At 48.3% G+C, this 24,307-nt stretch overlaps 1 protein-coding gene across 8 annotated transcripts in view; it reads left to right on the forward strand.

The window, feature by feature from the left end:
* Positions 1-24,307, forward strand: part of PTPRT (protein tyrosine phosphatase receptor type T) — a gene marked incomplete at both ends in the record, with an annotated part of 1,058,076 nt that overhangs the window by 327,522 nt on the left and 706,247 nt on the right. For all 8 annotated transcript variants that reach the window (XM_080814111.1, XM_080814118.1, XM_080814112.1 and 5 more), the window contains one exon: positions 15,390-15,661. In XM_080814111.1, coding sequence (XP_080670237.1) covers positions 15,390-15,661 — 272 coding nt within the window. The remainder of the gene's footprint in view (positions 1-15,389; positions 15,662-24,307) is intronic.

Below are 24,307 nucleotides of genomic sequence, written 5' to 3' on the forward strand. Positions count from 1 at the left end.
CCGCTCAATAGACATTTGTTGTAGAACAAACTGGCGACATCAGTGCACAGTGAATCCCGCGGAAGGGATGCTCGGGCCTTTCCCAGTGGCCTCGCAGGTGCAGCTTCCGGGCGGAGAAGCTCCCTGTAAACCGCAGTCCCTCATTAAGCCTTTCCTTCAGGAAGAGTTTACCAAGTGAAGTCCCAAGCCCAATTAGATGCCACAATTCCGTAGAAAGCAACTAACCTCATGCCAGGAAGTTTGACTATAAAGATACACCTCAGGGGCTCCTGTGGTTGTCTTTCTGTAGTGGATAATTTTTACACTTGGTTCTACTTGCCTGTTTTTTTTCCTCCCCCCGCTCCTGATATCACTTTATAATGAAAAACAATACAAAAGCACATCTCCAAGTTTAATGTTTTATTATTTCTACAGAAATCCTCCTAGGTGGCGGTCTGAGGCTCCTCTTTGGGTCCTGAGCCCAGTCAGGCTTTTCTAGGCTAAGTTGTATCTGCCTGTCCGCCTTCACACGTTGGCCGTTCTAACCCCCCAGTACCTCAGAATGTGACCTGATTTGGAAATGAGGCCATTGCAGATGTAGGTGGGCCCCTAATCTTGTCTGGCTGGTGTCTTTGTGAAGAGGAAATGGGAAACAGATGCACATAGAGGGAGAATGCTGGGTGAACCTGAAGATGGAGATTAAGAAGATGGCCGGGAAGGCCCCAGAAGCTGGGGGAGGGCCACGGCATGGGTTCCGCCTCACCGTCGTCAGAAGGTGGGGAGCACCACCTGCCAGCACGTTGGGCTCAGACTGCAGCCTTTGGGACAGTGAGGCTAGAAATTTCTACTGTGGAAGCCACTCTCTTGGTGGCACTTTGCAGTACTTAGTTACTACAGCCCCGGCAAGGAGCTGGAGCTGGTGCTAGGAGACAGGGACAGCAGAAGTAGGAAATCAGACCTGCAGCTGACAGGGTTGGAAATAGGCTGAGAAGGAAAGGGTGAGTGGAGAGTGAGCAGTCAGGATGAAGGCATCGAAGACTGTCGGGGGTTCTGGGATGTGATTTGAAGATGGCCCAGTTGACAACGATGGGGACATGTGGATGGCTTCAAGTTCGCAAGTGGAACTGAGAGACTATGTCTATTTGTATGGGGGAGAGTTTTCTCTGCCTTGTGACCCGCAGAGGAAGCTACGTCCCCTCTCAGGGCAGTGAGTGCCTCTTCCAGGCTGGTCCACGGAGGGGGGCGGTGCTCACAGGTCTTCCCAGAAGTGGGAATGGAAAGGCAGGTGCGTGGGAGATGGTTGAGGGCTGTGGTCCAGAGCACAGGCTCTGGACCTGTGGTACAGTGTTGTGGCTCCCCCGGATGCCCGTCCTTTTGTGGGGAATGTAGGGAACATCCAGGGCACAGAAGCTGGCACGTGTCTCCCCAAATAGGCTGAAGCCCTGGAAACCTGTTTGCAGAGAAAGTACTTCTCAGACTCGAGCGTGCATTGGCATCCCAGGCTGGGTCTCCTCCCTGGCTGGGTTCCACTCCGGAACTTCTGCTCCAGGACATCTGGGGTGGGACCTGAGATACTGGCTTTTCTGTCAGATTCCCAGGTGGTGCCACTTTGCTGGTTTGGGGACCACATTTGGAGAACCACCTACAAAGGGGGATGCTCCTTGGGGTAAACTGCCAAGAGCTCTGGCATCCTGGTGCCTCCTGGAGTCATCCCATGTGTGGAGAGTGACCTTGGGACCTATCTGACCTTGCCGGTTTGTAGGGTCACCTGTCTCACCCTCCACTGTAGTCAGAGATCTACAGGAGGGCTTAGGTGCTGCCACCGATGCTGACCTTGACTGCTAATGTTTGCATAGATCTCACGATGTGCTGGGCTCTTCCACAAACGTGTCGAGTTCTCGTAATAAACCTCCAAGGCAGGTACCATCATTCCCACCACCACTCTTTCATTTTATAGCTCAGAGAGGTTAAGTAACATTCCCAGGGTCACACAGGGACCTGTAGCTGGGAGAGCTGGGGTATGCTGAGGCAGTCTGGACCCAGAGTCTGCGTTCTCCAGTATTCCACTGTCGCTGCAGAAAAAAAGAGGCAGGAAATGACCGTAGTGATATTGGCTGTGTTACTTGGCCTCTCTTGGCCCTCACTCTCACCTCAGAAAAGGAAATCACTTTTCCTGTCTTAGGTGAAAGAAATACCTTTACATTAAAAAAAAATGCTGTCAGGATTAATTGGTTAACAGCTGTCAAGTTCTTACATCTCCTTAGAGGATGGTGGAAGAGGAGGAATAATTATTGTGCTATTTTCTATGCAGACCCTAGTACATTTGGGGGAGTCAGTAAGTGGCTAATGATATTCGTGGTAATTGGCAATGATTGAAGGGGGGTTTCAGAGGAGAGGTCTTGCTGAGGTGGGGCAGCAGCGGAGAGCCTCATGGTTGATGGTCAGTGGCTGGAGCCCTCCTACTCCTGAGATTGGGGAGCAGCGCGTGGCCCAGGGTCGGAGGGAACCCCTTCCGGCAGATTAGCATCATTGCCTGCCCCATGGCCCCAGAGGGAGAGTGGGGCAGCATTGCTTGGCCCCAGTTTATGGATCTTGGCCCCTGAGGGCTGGCCAGTAGAGACCCAGTTAGACCAGTGGTTCTCCAAGTGTGGCCCAGGGATCAGCTGCTTCAGTTTCTCTCAGAAACCTGTTAAAAGTGCAAATTCTTGGCCCCACCCCAGACTACTGGGGGTGGAATCCGGCAATCCTTCAGGAAGCTTTCTGGGTGATTTCTGATGGGTGCTGCAATGTGAGAAACACTGTTTCAGAAGGAAATAGCCCTGACCTTGGAGTCAGATGCACCAACCTCTGAGTCTTGGCACTGCCACCTGTTGGCTGTGTGACTTTGGGCATGTCATTGTGAACCTCTCTGGAGATCAAGTTCTTTGTCTATAAAACCAGGGTGGGAGACTAGAGAGGTGGTCTGTAAGGTACTTGCTCTGTAGCCACGTTTTGTTCTCATATCTCCACAGGTTACAGATGGTCTTTGTCTTCTTGGCTTTGAAATGGGCCATTTCATCTGCAGGGAACTTTTTTGCCACTCCTCTACCTGCCTGGCTCCCAAATTACGGAGGCCTTAGTGTAGAGTCTGAACTCTACACCGTGCTCTAGGAAGTTGTTGTTTTTCTTCTTATACCTCTCCCCAAATCAAGTCTGGGTTAGATCTCTCTCCATGTCCACGCCCGTATCCCAGGACCCCCACATCCTCCTCATGGCCACTTACTTGTCTGTAACTGGGACTGGGGCAAGGACTATCGTGCTGATGACTGTTTCTCTGGAAGGGGTCCAACACATCATGCATGTGTAAGTAACATCTGAGGTTAGAACCGATTTCCTTTGGTTTATAGACAGCTTGGTTCCAGTGGACTTTGGGAGAAAATGTGTGGAGGGGATAGTCTTCATGCTTGGATCCAGATGGGGGAAACAGAGGCATAGAGAGGTATGAGTGAGCTGACTTAGGGAGGCAGTGGCAGGGAGAACGCATGGAAAAGAAGGCCTCAGTAGCAGAGGATTAGAGGGGAGGGTGCTGTGGGGTTGGGGTACAGACCACCTGTAGCATGTCTCTGTGGGGGCAGAGGGGCCCACCTGATAGCGGCATCAGAAGTGTAATACCCTGACCCAGGCGAGCACAAGGTGGTCAGCCAGTGGAGAGCAAAAGAACGTGACAGCATCTTCTAGCCAGCCTTCCCGGTGAGAGGTCTTTCCTGGCATCACCAGGGTAGGCCTTCCGCAGGGCTCAGAGGGGCTCTGAACCTTTATTTAGAGATTTGTTTATGACGGACAGGGTTAAGGACCTCCTCGAGAAAGAGAAGGACACTCCCTCCAGAAAAAAGGCAGAAAACCACAAACCTTCCCCCACGGTTGACCTCGCCACTCAGCAGGCACGTGATCAGGTTGCTGTCCGAGTCGGACCCCATCGTTAGGAGGGGAGGTGGAGGTGTCAGGTGAGGAGAAGGCAGGCTTGAATCCCGCATGCTTCTCTGAGCCCTGGTATTTTAAAGCTTGGGAAATAATAGCAGTGACCCAATTTAGTAACGTGAAGGCAAGACAGCACTATTTTAACAGGCTTAGTCATCTCTTCGCTTCGCTTCGCCTTTTTTTTTTCTCTCCCCTCCACTTCCATTTGTGTCTTTTCCCATTGCAAATATACGAGGGTAATAATCCCGTATTTTCCATGGAGCATGGCAAACATGCTATATATAAGACACAGTTGAACATTCTGTGAGTGTAATTGGAGCATAAATGTAACTAATCAAAATATTATCATGCCAATGGATGTGTGAAGAGTTTGGAGATTTAAAAAAAAAAAAAATATATATATATTTTAGTTCCATGTCATTTCAATTTAAGAGATTTAGAGCTGCAGAAGCAAAGGACTCAGCCCAATGAATGTCAGGAACGATTTGGGGTCTGACAATGTTACAGGCAGCCCTGTTGTTCTCTTTACTCTTAATATGGCAGCAGCCTGACAACTGATTTCCTTTTTGTTCTTTCCTTCCACTCTTTGCCCCTCTTCCTGCCTGCCCCCTGCTCCCTGCGGCACTGCCGGCTAACCCCAGGGAGCTGGAGATCACTCCTTGCCTCTGAACCCAGCCCCCCCCACCCCGCCCGCCATGTGCGGGAGCCTGAGAGCTGATGGATGAGCAGGATTTCCTGTGTTTGAATCTTGGCTCTGCTTGCTATTGGCTGTGTGGCTTAGGGAAAGTTACCTAATCTCTCTGTGCCCCAGTTTCTTCATTTGTATGAGGAAGATGAGAACAGCAGCTACGGACAGGGCTGGTATTAGAAGTGCATGCACATAAGTAGCATGTGAGAGTGTGTGTTTGTTGCTATTATTAATTAGTGGGCATGATGGATGGAAAGGAGCTCTTGGGGGGACATAAAAATCACTGGGTTTCTCCAGAAGCAGGACCCAAGGAAAAGGGTCTTTCCTCTTTCAACCCCCCCCCCACCCCGAAGGAGCCTCGATAGAAAATCCAAGCCAGTCCTGACTCCTTGCCCGCCACTGACTAATTCTGTGGCTATACAACTTGGGAACCACAGGCTTTGCTAGCTGCACACGTCTGATGCAGGTGAAGAAACAGAGCGAGAATTCTTGGCTCCCAGAGGCACTGTGTGCCTGAAACAGGTTCACAGGAGAGGGTGGGAGTCTGAAGGGAGAGGGGCATTATCTGCCCTTCAATTCTGTCTTGACCTTGCCTGAAGAGTTGTGATATTTCCCACATCAAAGAGCAACTAGAACAAGCCTTATGTCTCACCCGTCATTCATGCTGGGTGTTGCAGAGTTCTCACGTGGGTCATGCGCTGGGTTGCGTCGTCTTCCCGATGATAACACTGATTTTTCCTGCCGGGATGTTGAGCTACGCTGGGATGCTGGGGGAGGCAAGCCATGGAGTTGTGAAGAGGGTAGCCTAGGTCCTGGGGTGCCCCATAGGGTTGTGTGTGGGCCTTTCTCATCACAGCATCCTAGTAAGGTCTAGAAGAGGAGTGTTGGGTAGAAGACTTTTGTTTTTGTTTGGGGAGTGAAGGGGATGAGGAGTAATTAAGGGGTGGTCCAGGGCTTCCGCTGTATTCTGCTTTGTCGCCATCTTTCTCCCATCCTCCCCTCTCTCTCCGCTCAGTGTTCTTCTCCTCATCTGTATTTCTCCTTCTGTACCACCTCCCTCCGCCGCCTTCCCTCTTCCCGGCTGTGTACTCCTCTGCTTTCTCTTTTCTTTCCTCCCTTCTGCCTTCTCTCCCTCTTCCCCTCTGCTTTCATCCTTTTCTCAGGAATGGGGAAGGAGCGCAGGCAGCCCAGGTGCCTGGTCTCCGGGCAGACATGCCCGAGAACAGACCCCCTTCCAACAGCACCTTCAAACCAAATTGCCTGGGTTTAATTCCGTTTTTAAACGACCTCATCCATACCTACATGGGTTATCAGATAGCTGTTTCTTGGAAACGTGCCTTTAACACATTTGCATATGAAATGTTTAAACCCCGACTTATTGGTCTGAATGAATGATTACAGAAATAGTTATTACTTGTTCACACAAATTGACTCTGACAAAATGTTCACAATGCTCAGTTCCTTTGAAACTTCAGGAAGTATTTTCCTTGTTTTAAATAGATATTATATATCCATTAAGCCGTAATTAATCCCTCCTCCCCATTTTCTGGTGTATTAGTAAAGAAGGAAATTTCTTTCCCTTTTTTTTTTTTTGACACATGTAATTAGAGTGCTTTCATTGATACTATGGATAATGTTGAATGATAATGTTTGTTATTCTGGCTATTTTAAACTGTCGTGTTTATGAGTGGCTTTTAGTGATGGTTAGTTTTCATGATACTGTCGGTGGAAGTGTGGGTCTTTTCTATGTTCATTTTCTTACTTTATAGTGCATTGTGTTTTGGGGTACTTGTGGTGCCCCCTCTTCTTTATATTGTGACCAGATAGCTAAACGTCAACATTCTGGACTTCTAAACGTAGCCTTGTCCAGAATAGATAGGATCAGCAGTGTGGGAATACGTAATCTCTGGGCCTTAGTGAAAGCCAGTGACAGTAAGTGGCATTTAAGTAGTTTAATGAAGGACCCTGGCTGGGCTGGGCTGGGTAGATTTCAGGAACAGCTTCACCTGAGCAGAAACCCAGAAGCACGGAAATGTGCTGTGTATTAGTTTCCTATTGTTGCTATAACAAATCATCACAACTTCAGTGGCTAAAAGTAACACAGATTTTTTATCGTATAGGTCAGGAGTGCAGAGATCCTGAATGGTTTGCCCTGGGCAAAAATCAAGGTGTCTGTGGGTCTGTGTTCATTCCCGGAGGCCCTAGGGTAACAATCTGTTTTCTTGCCTTTTCTGGAAAGTTCTTGGAGGCCCTCCTGCATTTCTCGGCTCATGGCTCTCCCTTCATCTTCAGTGCCATGGCAGAGCGTCTTCCAGTCCCTCCCTGATCCTGCCTCTTCTGTCTCTCTTGTCTGGAGTAATCCACCCCCATCCTGGGGTCCTCTGGTTGGCAACCTTACTTTCACCTGAACTCTAATTCCCCTTTGCCATGTTAAGGTCTCATTTTTCACTGGTTCTGGAGGCCAGAATGTGGACATGTTTGGGAGGCTGGACGACCACTGTGCAGGCAAAACCTCCCTTTGTCCTCCGTGTTCCTGGCTTTAAAACAGGGATAGCATGGTGCCACCTCACCGGGGTGCCCAGAGATGCATACATCAGTGCCTGGCCCATTCTACCTTCTCAATAAACATGAGTAATGCTCAACATCAAGGACACTGGGCCCATGGACCTCTGCTACTGGCCGTTTCTTATTAACATGGACTGAGTCAAGTCCAGTTTTTCATTTAAGGGTCACTGAAAACAGTCACAAAATTAAAAGTTTGATGTGGAGCTTTCATTGTCCATTTTCTAGATGAGAACACTGAGGCCCTGGGAGTTTTACTGACTTGCTTGCTCCAAGTTGCACAGCTGAGAAACCGCAGCAGCGGCACTGAAAGCCGCCAGCTCTCCCGGCTGCAGCGCCAGCCCTCGCTTCGTGCCATCCCAGCTGCCTTGGCTTGGGGAGGCGCCGGGGTCCCTGCCGCCATCCGCTCCCTGTGCGTCGGTGCTGGCGCTGAGAGCTGGCGGGGCCACCTGTCTGCAGGGATGGCTCTGAGCTCTTGGAGCTCCAGGCCCTCAGCTGCCAGTCGCCTGAGCACACTCATGTAATCTTAATGAACAATGTGCAAAGCCATTAAAAACTCAATTAGGGCTTTCTTTTTACTGCCGACGTGAGGAAAGGCAATCCTGAGGTGCTCATGTGTAAACACAATAGCCGCCATCTGCCACAGAGAAGCGTTTCCCCTCCAAAAAGGGGGTCTGTGTTGCAGACGCATCAATAACGGGGCGCGTATCAAGGCGTTATTATGCACGGAGGGAAAGAATGCAAAATTTATGGCTAGCCAGAGAGTACTTCCTGGTTTAATTCCACAATTTTCGGAGCTATGTATAATAATATAATAACTGTGAGGATCCTAATGCTGTTTTATGTTCCTTATCACGTCAGTGGATTTTGGGGGGAAGAAAAGGAGATGGTAAAAGAATATATTTACCGTCTTCCTCTTTCTTGTTTCTGACTGATCTTGGCGCAGTGACTGGCTTATTTTTGATCTCCAGGAAACTGACAGCCCCGGGATGATATTAATTAAGCCAACCTGTTGATCAAAGAGGGCCCCACCGAGCTGCTGGTAGATGAGGGCTCTCACGCCTTAACAATCTCCAAAGGCAGGCCTGGGCTCCACTCAGAGATCCAGCTTCCTTCCTTTGTGGAGGATGTGGCCAGACCTCTACGAGGTGCATGTTGGGGTGAGGGGAGTATAGATCCCACTCTCCCCAAAGACACTATGCTTGCATGGCTGAATGTTCTGGCTTTCAGTGTCTGGGCCTTTGCACATGCTGTTCCCTCTCTTTGAAATGCTATCTCAAATTACCACCAGACGCACATCCAGGAAAGGAATCCTGATGGGAAAAGAGGAGAGGCTCACCTAGACCCTGCTGTGGGGATTTAAGCTGTAAACCTTCTAGGATCTCTTCACACCCAGTGATGTACACTAACACAACTGAGGATATTCCTGGGGAAGGGGTGCTGGAAGAGAGGCAAACTGAGCCATGTGCCGTTAGAATATCCTAGTATACACTCAGGTGTGTCCTGCAGACAGGACAGGGACCTGTTGTAGGGGGTGACTACAGGGCCACAGTGGAGGAGAAAGTCTGTCGCAGAGGACAATGCCCAGTGGAGTTCAGGGGGCAGTGGCCCTGCATAAGCTGAGCCTGCACCCTGATGGGGGACGGGAAAGCAGACCTTGTAAGTTGGCAGAAGGAACTGTCTCTTGAACCTTATTAACTTTGGGGCCAGAGCAGTTCTGTTGCATGTCCCCAAGGGTGTACCTCAGCAGATAGATGCTGGCAAGGACCTGCCCTGTCCCTGAGAAACCACAGCTGACAATGAGTGCCCTCGGGAGCTCTAGGCTGGAAGTGCCGCGAGGACTGAGGGCTTGACATTGTTAATTCAGCTGCCAGGGAGCACATGCATGGGGGACTCGGAGCAACACATGTGGAAGATGGCTGGGAGCTGGAGTTTGTGCCGGACCATGAACAGGGTGGCAGGCTAGCCAGATCCCACCACTGGGGCTCCTCATTCTGTGCTCATTGGCTGGAGACCTCTGCCGTCTTCGCGTTCTTCATACCCTGGCTCCCTGTCGCCTGTGCCTGGGAGACGCCCTTCCCCCCGCCCCAGTCAAGTTCATCACCCTTCTCTCTGTGATGTAATCCCATCTGTGCTCTACTCCAGAGCTGTCCTTTCGGATGCATGAGGCCAGATCCTGTTTGGTCTGCTGTGATTTGAGGCCTCGTCTCTGCCACTGCCCTCTCCATAGTGGACTCTCTCAGGCTGGGCCCCTGAACCCTGGCTCAGTGACTCACGGGCTTCTAGTTCAGAAATGGGAGTCAGGTGCTCCTGCTTTGTGGAACCCAGAACGTGTGCCTGAGTCTTACCCGCAGAGCGGGCTAGGAAAGAGGGCATCTGGCCTCTTCTGTTTCTGTGGGGGAAGGGAGGTCTTGCTTCAAAGTAGGGGAGTTCCCCAAATGCAGGGAGGGAGTTTGCATACTGGGTGACCAGACCACCAGGACAGTTTCTCTGGGTCATCAGTCTGATTAACCTGGAGGGGGTAACCATGCAGAGGTCATGTCTGGGGAGCAGTGTGTGACTGTGATGTTCACAGTGGCTAGCAGCCCTGATGAGTTTCTACTGCTGAAGGGTGGACCTCCCCTACTTGGAACCCTAAAACTTTCTCGTTTTTTTTCTCCAAATTGAGAGCCAAATGATAGGACCCCGCCTTTCATTTTTATTCATACCCACTTCCAAGGCTTTGGTGATGAGCAGATCTCATGGTGCAAGGAATCTTCTACACTCATGGGCGAGCGCTCAGATTCTCCCAGGCTACCTGCGGTCGACAGCCTCCACCAGTCGCTTTGATTGGGCCTTGTGCCTCTGGTCCACTGGCTTGGGAATCCATATGTGTTCATGTTAATATGAGTGTCTGATGACCGAGTAATGGTCCTTGTCCCTGGAACCTCTGCATGTTACCTTATGGGGCAAAGGGATTTGCAGAAGTAATTTGGTTAAGGATATTGCAACAGGGAGATCATTCTGGATTCTCTTGGTGGACCCAGTGTGTAAGAGTCCTTCTGAGAGGGAGGCAGGAAGACCAAAGTCAGAGACAAGACAGTTGACAGTGGAGCTTGAGGTTGGAGTAAGGTCCTTTGGAGAAGGAGGAAGGGGCCAGGAGCCAGGGCTTATTGGCAGCCTCTAAAGCTGGACAAGACAAGGAAATTGACCATCTTCTGAAGCCTCTAAAATGAAAGCAGCTCTACCAACACCTTAATTTTAGGCTTCTGACCTACAGAACCATATAAGAATAAATTTCAAAAGTTCTGTTAAGCCTCTGCACTTAGGGTAATTAGTTATAGCAGTCACAGGTCCCCAAACCAGGACCTAAATCTTATATCCCCCGAGCCTCTACCTGCTTGACTTTTGGGCCTCTGTCTGCCCTCTCTCTGCCCTAGTCCTGAGTGATGAGATCAGTTGCATTGGATGTTTTACGTCGGGAAGGAGCCCTTTCTGGACTTGTTGGGAAGCCTGCTCCCACAAGTTGCTTCTTGGCGAGCATCCGCAAGACTGCGGCTGTTCAGTCCTCTCCCCAGGGCTGCAGTACCCCTGCCCTCCCGCTGGGGGTGCCACCTGCTGATGCTGACTTTGCACCAGGTCACCTTGTGTCACTGGGACTCCAGAGCAGCACTGCTCATTCCTCCCGTTTCACCAAGACATTCCTGGGCAGGACTCCGTCCTACTGTACCTTTCTGGCCTGCACCCTGCCGTCCTTTGTGGGTAGGTGCCCTGGGAGCGGTGGACTGGGCAGTCATCATTTTTTGTCCTTTTTTTTTTTTTTTTTTTAATTTTTCCAGTGATCTTCTCTCTCTCTCTGAGCTGTGCCCCAAAGCACATACCTTTCTGTCTAGTCTAAAGGCTGCGGCATGCCTATCAAGTCACCCAGATAGACATGAGGGGCCAGGGTGGTGGTGGTGGTGGTGGTAGTGGTGGTAGTGGTATTGTGACCTTGACCCCACCCAGCTCTGGCCCACCGACGACAGGTGATCTTAATGAAGATCCAAGATATTTCTTGCTTTTTCAAGGGTTCATGCTCAGAGTGTGTGGTTTTCCTTTTCTTCTTTCTTTCTGCTTCCCTTTACACTAGGACACTGCTCTTAGCGATGTCCCTCCTTGGCGCGTCTTGCAGCTTTGCTTAGTAACTATCATTTTTCATCTTATACCCTTAAGTAAAGGGACTAGAAGGAAGCAAGGGCTCTGTGGGGGTGCGAGAACAATAACGCTAGCTGCGGAAATCAACTTCACAATTTCAGTGGCTTAATAACCCAGTAACAGTTTATTCCTTGTTTACTTAAAGCCAAAATGATCATTCCTAATGGGCGAGTGGCCTGTCCTCATGGTCATGGTCATTCAGGGAACCAGGCTCCTTTTATTGTGTTCCATTTCTTTTGGAATCCTAGGCTTTCAGCTAGCTGGTGCATGGGAAAGATAGTGGCACAATGATTCTCACGCCTTACTGTGCATACAAATCCCTGGGAATCTTGAAAGAAACGATGAACATTTGGGTTTAGTAGACCTGGAGTGGGCCCTGAGATGCTGCATTTCTTCCTGACTCCCAGGTGATGCTGATGCTGCCGGTTCAAAGATGATCCTTTGATAGCTAGGATAATGGAAGGTGGAGGAATAGGGGGAGGGGTGGGGAGAGGGAGGTAGCTTTTGTAAACCAAGCCTAGAAGTGGCGCACTTTCCTACTCAGGCCCCATTGGCTAGAACCCAGTGGCATAGCCCCAGCAGCCTCTAAGAGGCGGCCACGGAACGTCATCAGCGATGTGCCCCGAACAGCAAAGAGGACCCGTCTGTTCATCAACCCGCAATTTCTCCAAATGGAGGGTGGGTGGAGGGCCAGGCACTGTCTCTCACCAGCTCTGTCTCCAGGGAGATGGAGCATCCTCGGCCAATAGTCACTGGGACAGCAAGACAGAGAGCAGCCCTAAACATCTGGGAGTGGCTCCAGGTTATGTGGCTCTGCCTCCTCCGGGAGTTTGCCTCAAAACTGGAGCTCGGATGAAAAGAAGTAGGAGCCTGAGCTGGTGGGAGGGAAACCCTCCCGACTGTGCTGCGGAGTCTAGGCAGCCCGGTGTGGACTGCCAGGAGGACAGGAGCTGAAATGTCCATGTGGCGCCATGGGAGTCTGAGTGGAGAGAGCCAGGCACAGCTCGCTTCTCCGGCTGCCTTCTCTTCCCATAGCTGTGCCACACCTCTGCGGCCAAGACAGTCACACGTCTCATGTCTTCCCGGGGAACCTGGAACCCTGTGGGGTATAGAGCAGCGGATACAGATATGGATGCTAGCTCAGTCTTCTTTGTGTACTGTTTCCCCCGTGCAGTGGTTCCTTCCTCGATGCCTCATGGGGGAGGTTGTGATAGCTAAGATACTCCGTCTGACAAGGGGCATCTCTCCACTTACCGCGTGTTTCTGCCAGGCCACCAACAAGGAGACTTGATTCTCTTGGAAACGTGGAGGGGTGGAGGGGGAGCCGCTTTCAGTGGCTCTTAGCCTAGGAGGTGGAGAGTTTTCTGACAGGTGGGATGGCGAAGGTCCGAGAGCCTAAGTTCCTGTTCCTCTTAGTCCCCTTGCTTCTTGTGGGCTTATTTTGGGGATGGGCCTCCTCAGGGGTCCTCCGTGGTCATCCCTGGAGCATAGCTCTGGCCCTGCGGATCTGGATGGAGTCAGAAGGAGGGAGCCCATGACCATCTCGCTGCTGAGTGTGCGGATGCAGAGAAGAAAAGGTGGGAAGCCTAATTTGGCCTCAAATCCAAGATACTTTCTCTAATCCAGTTTTGTGAATAATGAAATAGAGGGTTTTGATCTCTGTTTCTCTCTCTCTCTCTCTCTCTCTCGTGTGTCTATATTTTTTAAGGTTTTTATTTATTTTTTATTTATTTATGTTTTTTGAGAGAGAGAGCGAGCGAGAGAGAGAGAGGCAGAGAGAGTGGGGTGGGGGGGGGCACTGGGAGAGAGACTCTGAAGCACGTTCCGTACTGAGCATGGAGCCCGACTCAGGGCTCGATCCCACAACTGAGAGATCACGACCTGAACCAAAATCAAGAGCCGGACTCGGAACTGACTGCGCCACCCAGGCGCCTCCCTCCCGTGTCTGTCCTTAAATTCGTTCAGAACCCAGGGAGGATGGGCTATGGATTCCTGGTACCTTCTAGAACCCCAGTGAGCAACAGATTGCCCAGTTCTTCTTAGCTGACCGCTTTAATCTTCCGGGTATTAGGGTGAATAAATGAGGCTACTTTCTGAAGTGGCTCATCTCGACTGAGGATAAGCAGTCTTAAGGTTTCCTTCCGAATGGAAGATTTTAGTGGTTAAAATAAGATTTCAAAGCAATAGTGTTTTTCTAGGTGGGAATATTCATCCCCGGATCCCCTGAGTTTATCTATTGTGTTTTATGATGCAATTTGTTTCCTAGCATCGTAGGGCTTTAAGTCACAGAGTTTGGCCCTCACAGTGGATTGTGGAATTTCCTTAGATGTCTCTTCCATCCGTTCAGGCTCTGCTGAGCCACCTGTCTCGGCAGGGAACTAACTCACTGTGTCTCCAGGCCATTGTTAGAAGGCCCTTTGAATGGAAATAGGTCTCCTGTGGTTTCTTTCCCCAGTCTGCCTCTGTGGCAAACAGCAGTGAGCATTTATTCTCCTACTCGTGGGTCTGAGCGTTGATGGTGGACTGGAACGTTGGAGTTGGGCATGTTGACCGCGTGGCTGTGCTCCGGGCTGTGTGGTGGGGATGGCCTGGTCCTTCAGCATTGGTTGAGCTCCCTTCTCCACCATGCATGTCTCCCCTTGATCCCCAGCTGAAAGGGGCAGCTCGCCAGGGCATGTTCTCCTCATCAAAGGTGGTGGGAGTGCCAGAGGGCAAGCCCAGCTGGGGGTGCACCTGTCACGCCTCTCTTTGGTTCATCCTGTTGGCGTCCTGTTGACCAAAGCAAGTGCAGTCCAACGTCAAGGGATGGGGACACGCCCTCTGCCTCTTCTGGGAGGCCCAGGACATGAGTCCGGGGAAGGTCGAAGAACTAGAAACAGCCATCAAATCTGTCAAAGCAACTCCAAAGACGCTCGCCTCCTTTCTGTGGGCAGGCAACCTACTTAATGCTTGAAAAACAGTAGTCATGTTTGCTGTAGAATAATAGTGTAAACGCTGAGTTGAAGAGAATCTGGGGTTCCTCCATGCCTTCCTGGCTGAGTGGCCCAGGGCAGGCCATTCAGTCTTTAAAGAAAATGAAAATCCTCTACCTCCCAGGGTCATTCTGAAGATTAAACTGAATAGTATATTAAAAAGACACCTAGCGTCACACTGGTACTCCTAAGTACTTAGTAAGTGTTACTTACCGTCCATTCCAGGCCAACCATCTTCCAGCTGGTTCTTACATTTCATCAGAGTCTTCCTTGCTTACTTGAATATATTCTACTTTTTATATGTCCTCCTGTGATACATAAACTCATGCCCTGTGCTGAATGCAATATTAATGGATAGTTTGCAATTACTCCTCAGCCTGAGTGCAAGGGTCCTTGTGGAATGTGTTGGAACGATACCTCCTTATTACAGAGGATCTGTTTCTGAGACAGCACAAGCCTGCATGAGCTTGTATGTCACATTTTACCCTTGGAGGCTGCAGGTAGCCGTATTCCTGGGGTTTTGTTCTATGTTTCCTTTAGGACCTGCTGGATAGAACGCTTCTTCTGTAAATGTTTATAGAGTGTCTACTTTGTAGAAGTAATAGTACATGTTACCGTCCCTTAATTTTAATTTTTATTTTTTTAAAGATTTTTTTTTTTAATTTTAGAGAGAGAAAGAAAAACAAAAAACCATGAGTGGGAGAAGGGCAGAGGAAGAGAGAGAATCCCAAGCCAACTCCGTGCCGAGCAGGCAGCCAGATGTGGGGCTCGACCCTAGGACCCTGAGATTATGACCTGAGCTGAAATCAAGAGTTGAACGCTTAACTGACTGAGCCACCCAGGCACCCTGATCTCTTAATTTTTAAACTGCCTGTTGAGCAGATTTTAGAATTCCCCTCTCTCTTCTTCTGTAATTGGGATGTGGCTTCTTCAGGATCAGTCGGGCCCTCGTAGAGTGACTTGATTTCCGGCCCCCACATTGATGGATGCGACTGATGATCAGAAGGATTTTCTTTCTTTCTTTATCTCTATTTTCCATCCCCTTTGTGGCTCTCCAGGATCCTTCATGATGGTGAACAGCTCTGGGAGGGCTTCTGGCCAGAAGGCCCACCTTCTCCTGCCGACCCTGAAGGAGAATGACACCCACTGTATCGATTTCCATTACTACTTCTCCAGCCGCGACAGGTCCAGCCCAGGAGCCTTGAATGTCTATGTGAAGGTGAACGGCGGGCCCCAGGGGAACCCTGTCTGGAACGTGTCTGGGGTCGTCACCGAGGGCTGGGTGAAGGCAGAGCTTGCCATCAGCACCTTCTGGCCACATTTCTACCAGGTATGGTGTTCTTTGGTTTGATTTTTTTTTTTTTTAAGTGATCCTAAATCTATAGACTTCTTGCCCTACCTAGAGTTTGTTAGTCAAGAAAGGACTTGATTTACTTACTCACCATGCATCTTGTATTTACTGAGCCTCTCCTGGCCAGGCCTGTGGGTGCAGAGATGGTCCAGCATGGCCCTTCCCTCGCTGGAGATCCTGCTCAGGAAGAGGAGACCCACGGTAAACATGCAGTTACTGTACAGTGGGACACAGCAGGCTCTACAGGATGCTGGGGGAACAGAGGCATTGACTCCTTTTACAAACTAATTGCTTACAACAGCTTGATGAGTGAAGTGCTATTGTTATTCCTATTTTATGGATGAAAATGTGAGGTTCTGAGAGCTGGGATAACTAGTCAAAAGATCACCACTCCCTCCAGGAGGAAGAGGGTATTTGGGGGAAGGCAGTTAGGAAGGCTTCCAGGCAGAGGTGGCAGCTAGGCTAAGTCTTGAAGGATGAATAAGTAATTATTGAACAAGGAAGGAAAAGGCATTTGATTTGTCACGGCTGATGCATGCCAGGGGCTGGAGGAGAAAGGGAGAGAGTTTTTGCAGAGTTTGGAAGCTCCCGATTATTTAAGGCTGAGACACAAAGGAGGTATGCAGGTGGCTAAGCTTGCCGAGGTGAGTAGGTTGTGGCTGGCTTTGAATGCCAGGCCACGGAGATGAAGTGTGAGCCCTCCCCAAGGGCAGTGCTCCTTCAAACTATTGGGAAAGACCAGATATTTCCTTCCAACTCATTGTGGACCAGCAATTTCATGACTGTAGTAAAAATGTCTCAGCAATGCCACCTCGTTGCACTGGCTTCTAAACACGTCTCCCACTTGGCTGCCTTCTCTCCGTGTGGACAGAGAACACACGTGGCACAGGCTGTAGTCAGTCCCCGGAGTGCACTCGGGGAAGCCCAGCTGCGGGCCCACTTGGCCTGGGACTCTTGAAAGCTTTTCTTTTTTAAAAACCGCCTTATGTATTTATGTACGTTTCATAGAATTTACCCATGTAAGTGTGCAATCCGGTGATTTTTTAATAAATCTGCAAAGTTGATCAGTACCATCAACCAGTTTTAGAACATTCTCATCACCCCAATAAATCCTTTCTGCCTATTTTGCAGTTATTGCCATGCCTACTATTGAAAGGGTTTAAGTCAGGAGGTGACATAGTCAGACGTGCATTTTGGGGAAATTTCTCTAGAGTCTGCTCTGAGCTTTGTGGCGAGGAAGTGGACCTGAGGCTGGCAAGGTTAGTGGTGGGAACTTCTGAGACATCCTTCAGTTCAGCGTCTGTGGACTGTGTTCAACAGGGGGACTGTGCAGGCAGCCACAGATAATATGTAAACGAGTGGAAGTATGCAGCTGTGTTCCAATAAAACTTTATGTATAAAAACAAGAGGTGGGCCAGATTTGACCTCCAGGCCATAGTTTGCTGAACCTTGATGTAAGTAGTAAAACTGAGGTCTAGAGATGGATACTGAAGTCCAAGAGCACACAGCAAATCAATGGGAAAGCTGAGACCAGAACCCGGATGCCTAATCCCAAGATTCCCCCTCCATATAACTGAGTATAAATAAAGTAACTGTGTCTGTATGTCCATGGATACCCCCAGTGAAGCCATAGGGCTCCAGTTAGAAAACCCCTATCTAGGGCCTGATGCAAAAGGATTATAGGATAGGGACACAGGTGCACGTGTAATGAGCAGGAAAAGTGATCCAGGACAGGGACAGTGCCAATGTTGACCCTGGTCTTTGATGGGATACAGAGGGGAAAGAGGACATCTCTTGGGTATCCCCTTTGTCCCAGCTCTGTGGTAACCTTATTGCCTTTGACCTGTGTAGTAACTCCTTGTGTTGGAGAGCAACATGTCTTGTGTTCTAGAGTAGGGCATGCCATCGGTAGACTGGACGCTCCCATAATCCTCCCTAGGTCCTCTGGCACCAAGCTCAGTTTTCTGCTTTTGGGGAAAAAAAAGCACATTATAAGAATCTTCCACTCACTAGCCGTGTAATGTTGGATGTATCCTGTCATCATTCTGAGTCAGTTCTCTCATTTGTAAAATGGAGAAGGAAATAGGTATGGTGAAGAGTTCTGTGGACCGAATGAGATAGCATATATATTAACCAATGTGTCAGGTTCGTGGCGGGCCTCAGCGACTGTTGGAAGAAATGGGGGAGGAACAGAGAGAGGGACAGGAGACCGAGGAAGGGGGAAGGATGCCTTCTGTGAAGAAATCCCCACTGTGATTGAGCTGTCCTCTGTAAGTTCTGTATCATTCCCTGTGATGAGCAGCCTCCTCAGGGAGAATTTTCGGATTTCTAACTTGTTGGGCCCTCCAGCATCATTCCATTACATTGTATCCTCTGCTATGAGCCTGGTGGGGAGAAAGCCACTAATGTACTAAAAGTAACAGTTTAGAACAGAAACTTTTCTTTTTCTCTCTCTCTCTCTGTTTCTCTCTCTCTCTCTCTCTCTCACACACACACACACACACAAAACCACTAGTGCATAGTCTGTGGCCACACACCCAGAGGGGCACACACAGGTGCACCTGCACGCTCCAGGAGTCACTACCCACGCGTACATCCAGGGGACAGAAGAAGGGACTGTCAGGAGAGTCAAAGACGCTTGCAGAGCGGATTTGAAAATTCATCAGACCCTGAGCTCTGGTCCTGTATGTATGATTCTGTGGACTAAACACAGTTTCAGTTTTCAGCCGTGCTGGGACGCAGATCCTGATGGCTTATGTATTCATTTATTAAAGTCATATTTCATAGTTCCAAAATTGACTTTTAGTTCTGTAATAAACAGGGAAATTTCATCTCTCCTATTAGGGTTTCTGTGGCACCAGGGTCTCAGCAGGGCCGGGGATGAATGGCCCCTGACCGTATACCCCCACACCTGCCTCCTCCCGGAAGAGCAGGGCCTTATTTAAACCGCTTAAGCTCTGCTTTAGATCTGGACCCTCTTGCAGGTGATATTAAGTCTGTTTTATGTTTTTAATGATTCTGAACTGTTCTGTCCCAAGATTTAGGAAAAAACAGGAGTTTTCACTGGTTTGCAGCCACCTGCTTACTCTGTGTTCCAGCACCTGCCTAGGTGAAGTTGCCCTTTATTTAGTGCTTGTAATTTCTATGTAGACCCATGAAATCTAGGGCCTGCCAGGCTTGGGTTCCACTGGGCTTGAGGTCCCGTCCCTTTTTCAGGGATGGGGCACTAGCTTCCGGCACTCTGGAGGCTCAGTGACTTCACGTGTAATTTAGGGGGGTGTGTCTCACAGAGGGGGCCACTCTCCCACCCTTCACCATCCCCCACTCCTCTCTTTCACCTCCCCTCTCTGATGAGCAGCGAGCTCTCCTCATTGTATTCAGGCCTCCTGGGGCTGGGGTAGGGGAGAGGCGCTCTTGATTTCACCCTGAGCAACCCCTCTCCATGGAAATATGTAGTCATCTTCCTAAGAGGGGTGCTGGCGAGCCAACATTTTTCTCTCTTTGGAGAAGATGTTTGCAGCCCTTCAGACTTTGGCTGTACAGATTCTCTGCTCAAGGATTACAGAAGGTGAGGAAAGAGTCCCCACTCCTCTAAACCGTGTCCTGACCTATCCGTTCCTTCCCCCAACAGGCACACAAGCTGCTTTTTGGAGAGGTTGAGGGTGACTCATCTCTGAGCCTCTCCTGGGAAATTAATTCCTGACTTCATTCATGCTCATGCATGGGGAGAGGTTTGTGCCCCTCCATGCAAGCAGTAGGAGGTCTTTAAGGTTCTACAGGCTGGGTACTTGTAGGTGATCCTAGGTCCATGTGGTGGCCTTGGGGTTGAAGAATGTCCTGCAGAGCTGGTAGCTTTCCCTGCCTAGGCCTTCTGTCCCATCCCCATCCTGTCAGGGCCCTTGCCTCCTTACACTGACATGGAGCATCCCTGGGTGTTGGCATGGTCTACTTCTGCCCTCCCTGCCGCCTATAAACAGCACTCGAGTAGCCTCTACAATTCTCTACCCACCTTAGTGCCAGCCTCATCGAGAGAGTTCAGTGTTGGGGGGACCTGCCTCAGCAGGTGAGTCCAGGTAGGCCTGAGAGGGTCCAACATGGACCTTCTTCCTTTCCTTTCCCTTCTGGCCCTATTTCTGATACAGCCACTCTTGTATCTCTGTTGTGGACGCCTCACTCCCTAGGCATTGGGGGCTCTATCTCATGGCAGCTTGCATGATTTTTATTTAAAAAAAAAAAAAAATTCTAGTTCTGGAGTGGCACACCCAAGACAAGACCCTCTTGGCTCTTGCGTGCTTTGTGAGCATTTTGCTGTGAGTGATCTGGCAGTGAAGGGGAGGGCTTGCCCCAGTTCTGTCCTGGGAAGTACTGTATTCTCAGCTGTATCCCCAGCCTGCCCTGTGGTAGAAATATCCCGTGGACCCTAGTTCTAGGATCTTAGGAGTCTGGAGATTTCATCAAGGAATTCGTGGGCTGCCGTGGTCTTTTTCTCTCTGCTTCTGTACTTACTCCCCATCACCTTTCCCATCTCCCTTGGATCCTGCAAGCATATGTGGCTCTTTATTTCCATGTAACCCCATGTGGACCCGAAGTCTAGCCTGTGCCAGTTTCTGACGGTCGGGACTCCTATCAAAGACTCTGTTGAGTGTAGGAACTTCAATGGAAGCTTGAGGTGGAGACTAGATTGGATGGCTGTGTTGCGTGGTCCATTAGCTTCTTCTTTTTCCCAGACCTAGCACCGTTCCCTGGGATTCCTCCTCTTACTGTCCATCCCTCTCCCCAGACTAAGAACAATGATAATAGTAATATTTATCAATATCTTACCATGTATATTATAAACACTTTACAATTCTTTCCCTTGTGGTTTTTTTTTTTAAGATTTTATTTATTTATTTGACAAACAGAGATCACAAGTAGGCAGAGAGGCAGACAGAGAGAGAGGAAGGGAAGCAGGCTCACCACTGAGCAGGGAGCCTGATGTGGGCCTCGATCCCAGGACCCTGGGATCATGACCTGAGCCAAAGGCAGAGGCTTTAACCCACTGAGCCACCCAGGCACCCCCTTTCCCTTGTTTCTTATGGAATATGTTTCTCCCTGTTTGAGAAACCCAAGTCTAACCTACCCTGATGCTTCACACACACACACACACACACACACACACACACACACACACACTCAAGAGGAATTCTGATAAGTCAAAGATTCTCTATCTCATTCTAGAATTGTTATTTCTGCAGAGGAAGGGAGAGAGAACAGTGAACAAATGTGTTTTCCTCTCACCCATCCTCCCATGACCAGCCTTGCGTTCATTAATGGAACCCTTGTTAATAATTACGATATGGGTTAGACACTGGGTCATGATGCGAGAAACAGTCTGAATGTTAGCAGAGTTTAAGTTGTATTTTGATTAACTAGAAAAAAAAATAGAATTCTGCTTGACCAAGTGTTTTGGTTAAATGAGAATTGGACCACTTTCCACTAAAGCCCAGTAATGGGTGTGGCTGTGCACTATGTGCTAGGAGCCCCAGCCCTAGGCTCTTAGTCTACCTCTGGCTCCGTCTTTGAGCTTTGGTAATAACACAGCTGGCCCTACATTTTAGGGCTTTTGAGAGACTGGATCAAGAACATGTAATAAATGGTAAATATTGCCAAACTTTATTATTGTGGTTATATTTCAGTTTTTATTATTTTTATTATCGTTCAGCCTCAGTCGATGAGGTGTCCTTTCTGGTCAGTACCAACCTCTCACTGCAGTCGTAACCCCAGTTCACTCCTCCTTCTAGAAGTTTGTTTCATTGATCCCCTCACCCCCTCATGTGCTATCCTATTTCCTTGATTCATTTCTCTCTACCTAAAATCATGCTTCAGTCTCTACCATCCCCACCCAAATCCTCTGTTGTGCTTTTAGCACTTGACCTTGGGCCCTAGCTCTCTTCTCTGAACTACCTACTCTGCCTTCCGTGGTGACCTCATCCAGTCCTTCAGCTCTGAATGACATTTAGATGCCAAAGCTACCGTATTTGTAATTTTGGTCCTAAATCACCCGTGAGCTCCAGAAGCAGAAAGCCAGGGTCCCACTCAACATATCCATTAAGATGTTTACTTGGCATGTCAAGCTTAGCATAGCCAAAAAGAAAACCTGATGTTGCCCTGCGTCTGTGCCCATCACACACATTCATCATGTCATCTTCCCCTGTCAGTAAATGACTCCAGACTCAACCAAGAAGCTCAAGCCCCAAGTTGAAGAGTCATCACTGAGTCTTCTCTTTCCTTCACTTCTCCCCTCTTGCTCCAACAGCAATTTTTTCATCTGTATCTCCAAAATACCTCTCCAGCCTCTCCATACCTCTCCAATACCTCTTTGTTGACCACCACCTTCATTAGAGTCATCCTTTTTTTTTAATTTTTATTTATTGTAAAATTTTTTATTTCTTTTCAGCGTAACAGTATTCATTGTTTTTTCACCACACCCAGTGCTTCATGCAATCCGTGCCCTCCCTAATGCCCACCACGTGATTCCCCCAACCTCCCACCCCCCCGCCCTTTCAAAACCCTCAGGTTGTTTTTCAGAGTCAGATCAAAAGCTTCTGCACAGCAAAGGAAACAGTCAACAAAACAAAGAGGCAACCCACGGAATGGGAGAAGATATTTGCAAATGACAGTACAGACAAAAGGTTGATATCCAGGATCTATAAAGAACTCCTCAAACTCAACACACACAAAACAGACAATCATATTAAAAAATGGGCAGAAGATATGAACAGACACTTCTCCAATGAAGACATACAAATGGCTATCAGACACATGAAAAAATCTTCATCATCACTAACCATCAGGGAGATTCAAATTAAAACCACTTTGAGATACCACCTTACACCAGTTAGAATGGCCAAAATTAGCAAGACAGGAAACAACGTGTGTTGGAGAGGATGTGGAGAAAGGGGAACCCTCTTACGCTGCTGGTGGGAATGCAAGTTGGTGCAGCCACTTTGGAGAACAGTGTGGAGATTCCTCAAGAAATTAAAAATAGAGCTTCCCTATGACCCTGCAATTGCACGACTGGGTATTTACACAAAAGATACAGATGTAGTGAAAAGAAGGGCCATCTGTACCCCAGTGTTTATAGCAGCAATGGCCACGGTCACCAAACTGTGGAAAGAACCAAGATACCCTTCATCGGATGAATGGATAAGGAAGATGTGGTCCATATACACTATGGAGTATTATGCCTCCATCAGAAAGGGCGAATACCCACCTTTTGTAGCAACATGGACGGGACTGGAAGAGATTATGCTGAGTGAAATAAGTCAAGCAGAAAGAGTCAAGTATCATATGGTTTCACTTATTTGTGGAGCATTAGAGTCATCCTTATTCTTTCAATTGGATGACTACACTTTCTGCAGCACAGCCAGGAGGATCTTTGTAGAATGTAGATTGGATTATGTCACATCCCAGCTTCAGAACTTTTGGTGACTCAGGGGAAAATTCAGGCTCCCTGCCATGTCTTGTAAGACTCCACTTCGTCTGACCCCCTAGCTAATGCTCAGCCTCACCTTGTGCTTCTCTAGCTTACTCACTGCATCCCAGCCACATCAGTCTCATTCCTGTGCTCCCACATCATCCCCAACGCTTTCCTGCCTCATGCCCTTAGCCCTTACCCCGACATTTTTCTTAACAGGTCACTTTCGTCCTTCTTGTCTCATCTTAAGTATCACCTCCATAGAGTTCTCTCCTGACCACTCTGAGTAGACCCTCCTCCCCTTAATCACAATATTCTGTTTATTTCTTTCATAACACCAATTACAAAATGAGTTTAATTTTATATATTTATTTAATTTCCATTTCCATTTGCTAGAATGTGAAGATCATCAGAGTTAGGACCTTTAATTGTCTCATTCACTTTTATAGCCCTAACATGTGTCCCAGTTTTGGGTACAGAGGAGAGTCTCTCTAAATGCTGAATGAAGGGATGAATGAAGACACTCTTTCTGTTCCCAGTGGGTTTAGAGTTTAGGGAGTGAAATGATTTGGGAACAAGCAATTATAATATGGTGTGATAGGCTGATAGGTGCTATAGTGGAATTAATTGTGCCATGGTACATGACATAGTGATAATTACAGCATGAAGAGAGATACAAAAATGTAATGCACCATAAAGCAATTAATTTTTTTTTGCAAATGTAAGATAGCTCATTCTTTTGCAGAAAATTTAGAAAACCTAGAAAAGTACAAAGAAAATACTCATCTGCCTTTATCTACCTGGTATCATTTAAAAGATGCATTCATAGATTGTTACCACTCCTACTTTATCTTTTGTGAATTATCTGTTGAAGTCACTTGTCAGCTTTTCTTTTGGGTGATTTATTTTGTTGATTCATCAGAATTCTTGACACAAAACAGGTTATTTATCTTTTAGCCAACCTAGATGTTACAAATACTGTTCTCAACTTGCCATTTGGCTTTTAATTTTATTTCAGACTTCTGTTAACATACAAAACATACTTTGAAATCATAGTTATTATGGAAGGCATTACATATTTAAGAAATACATTTCAATTTTAAGAAATTGATTTTTAAGCTTTTGTCATTAATTTTTAGCCTTAGAAAATGTAGAAAATACATAGGCCC

The sequence above is a fragment of the Martes martes genome (assembly GCF_963455335.1).
Source record: "Martes martes genome assembly, chromosome: 9".
Lineage (NCBI taxonomy): Eukaryota > Metazoa > Chordata > Mammalia > Carnivora > Mustelidae > Martes > Martes martes.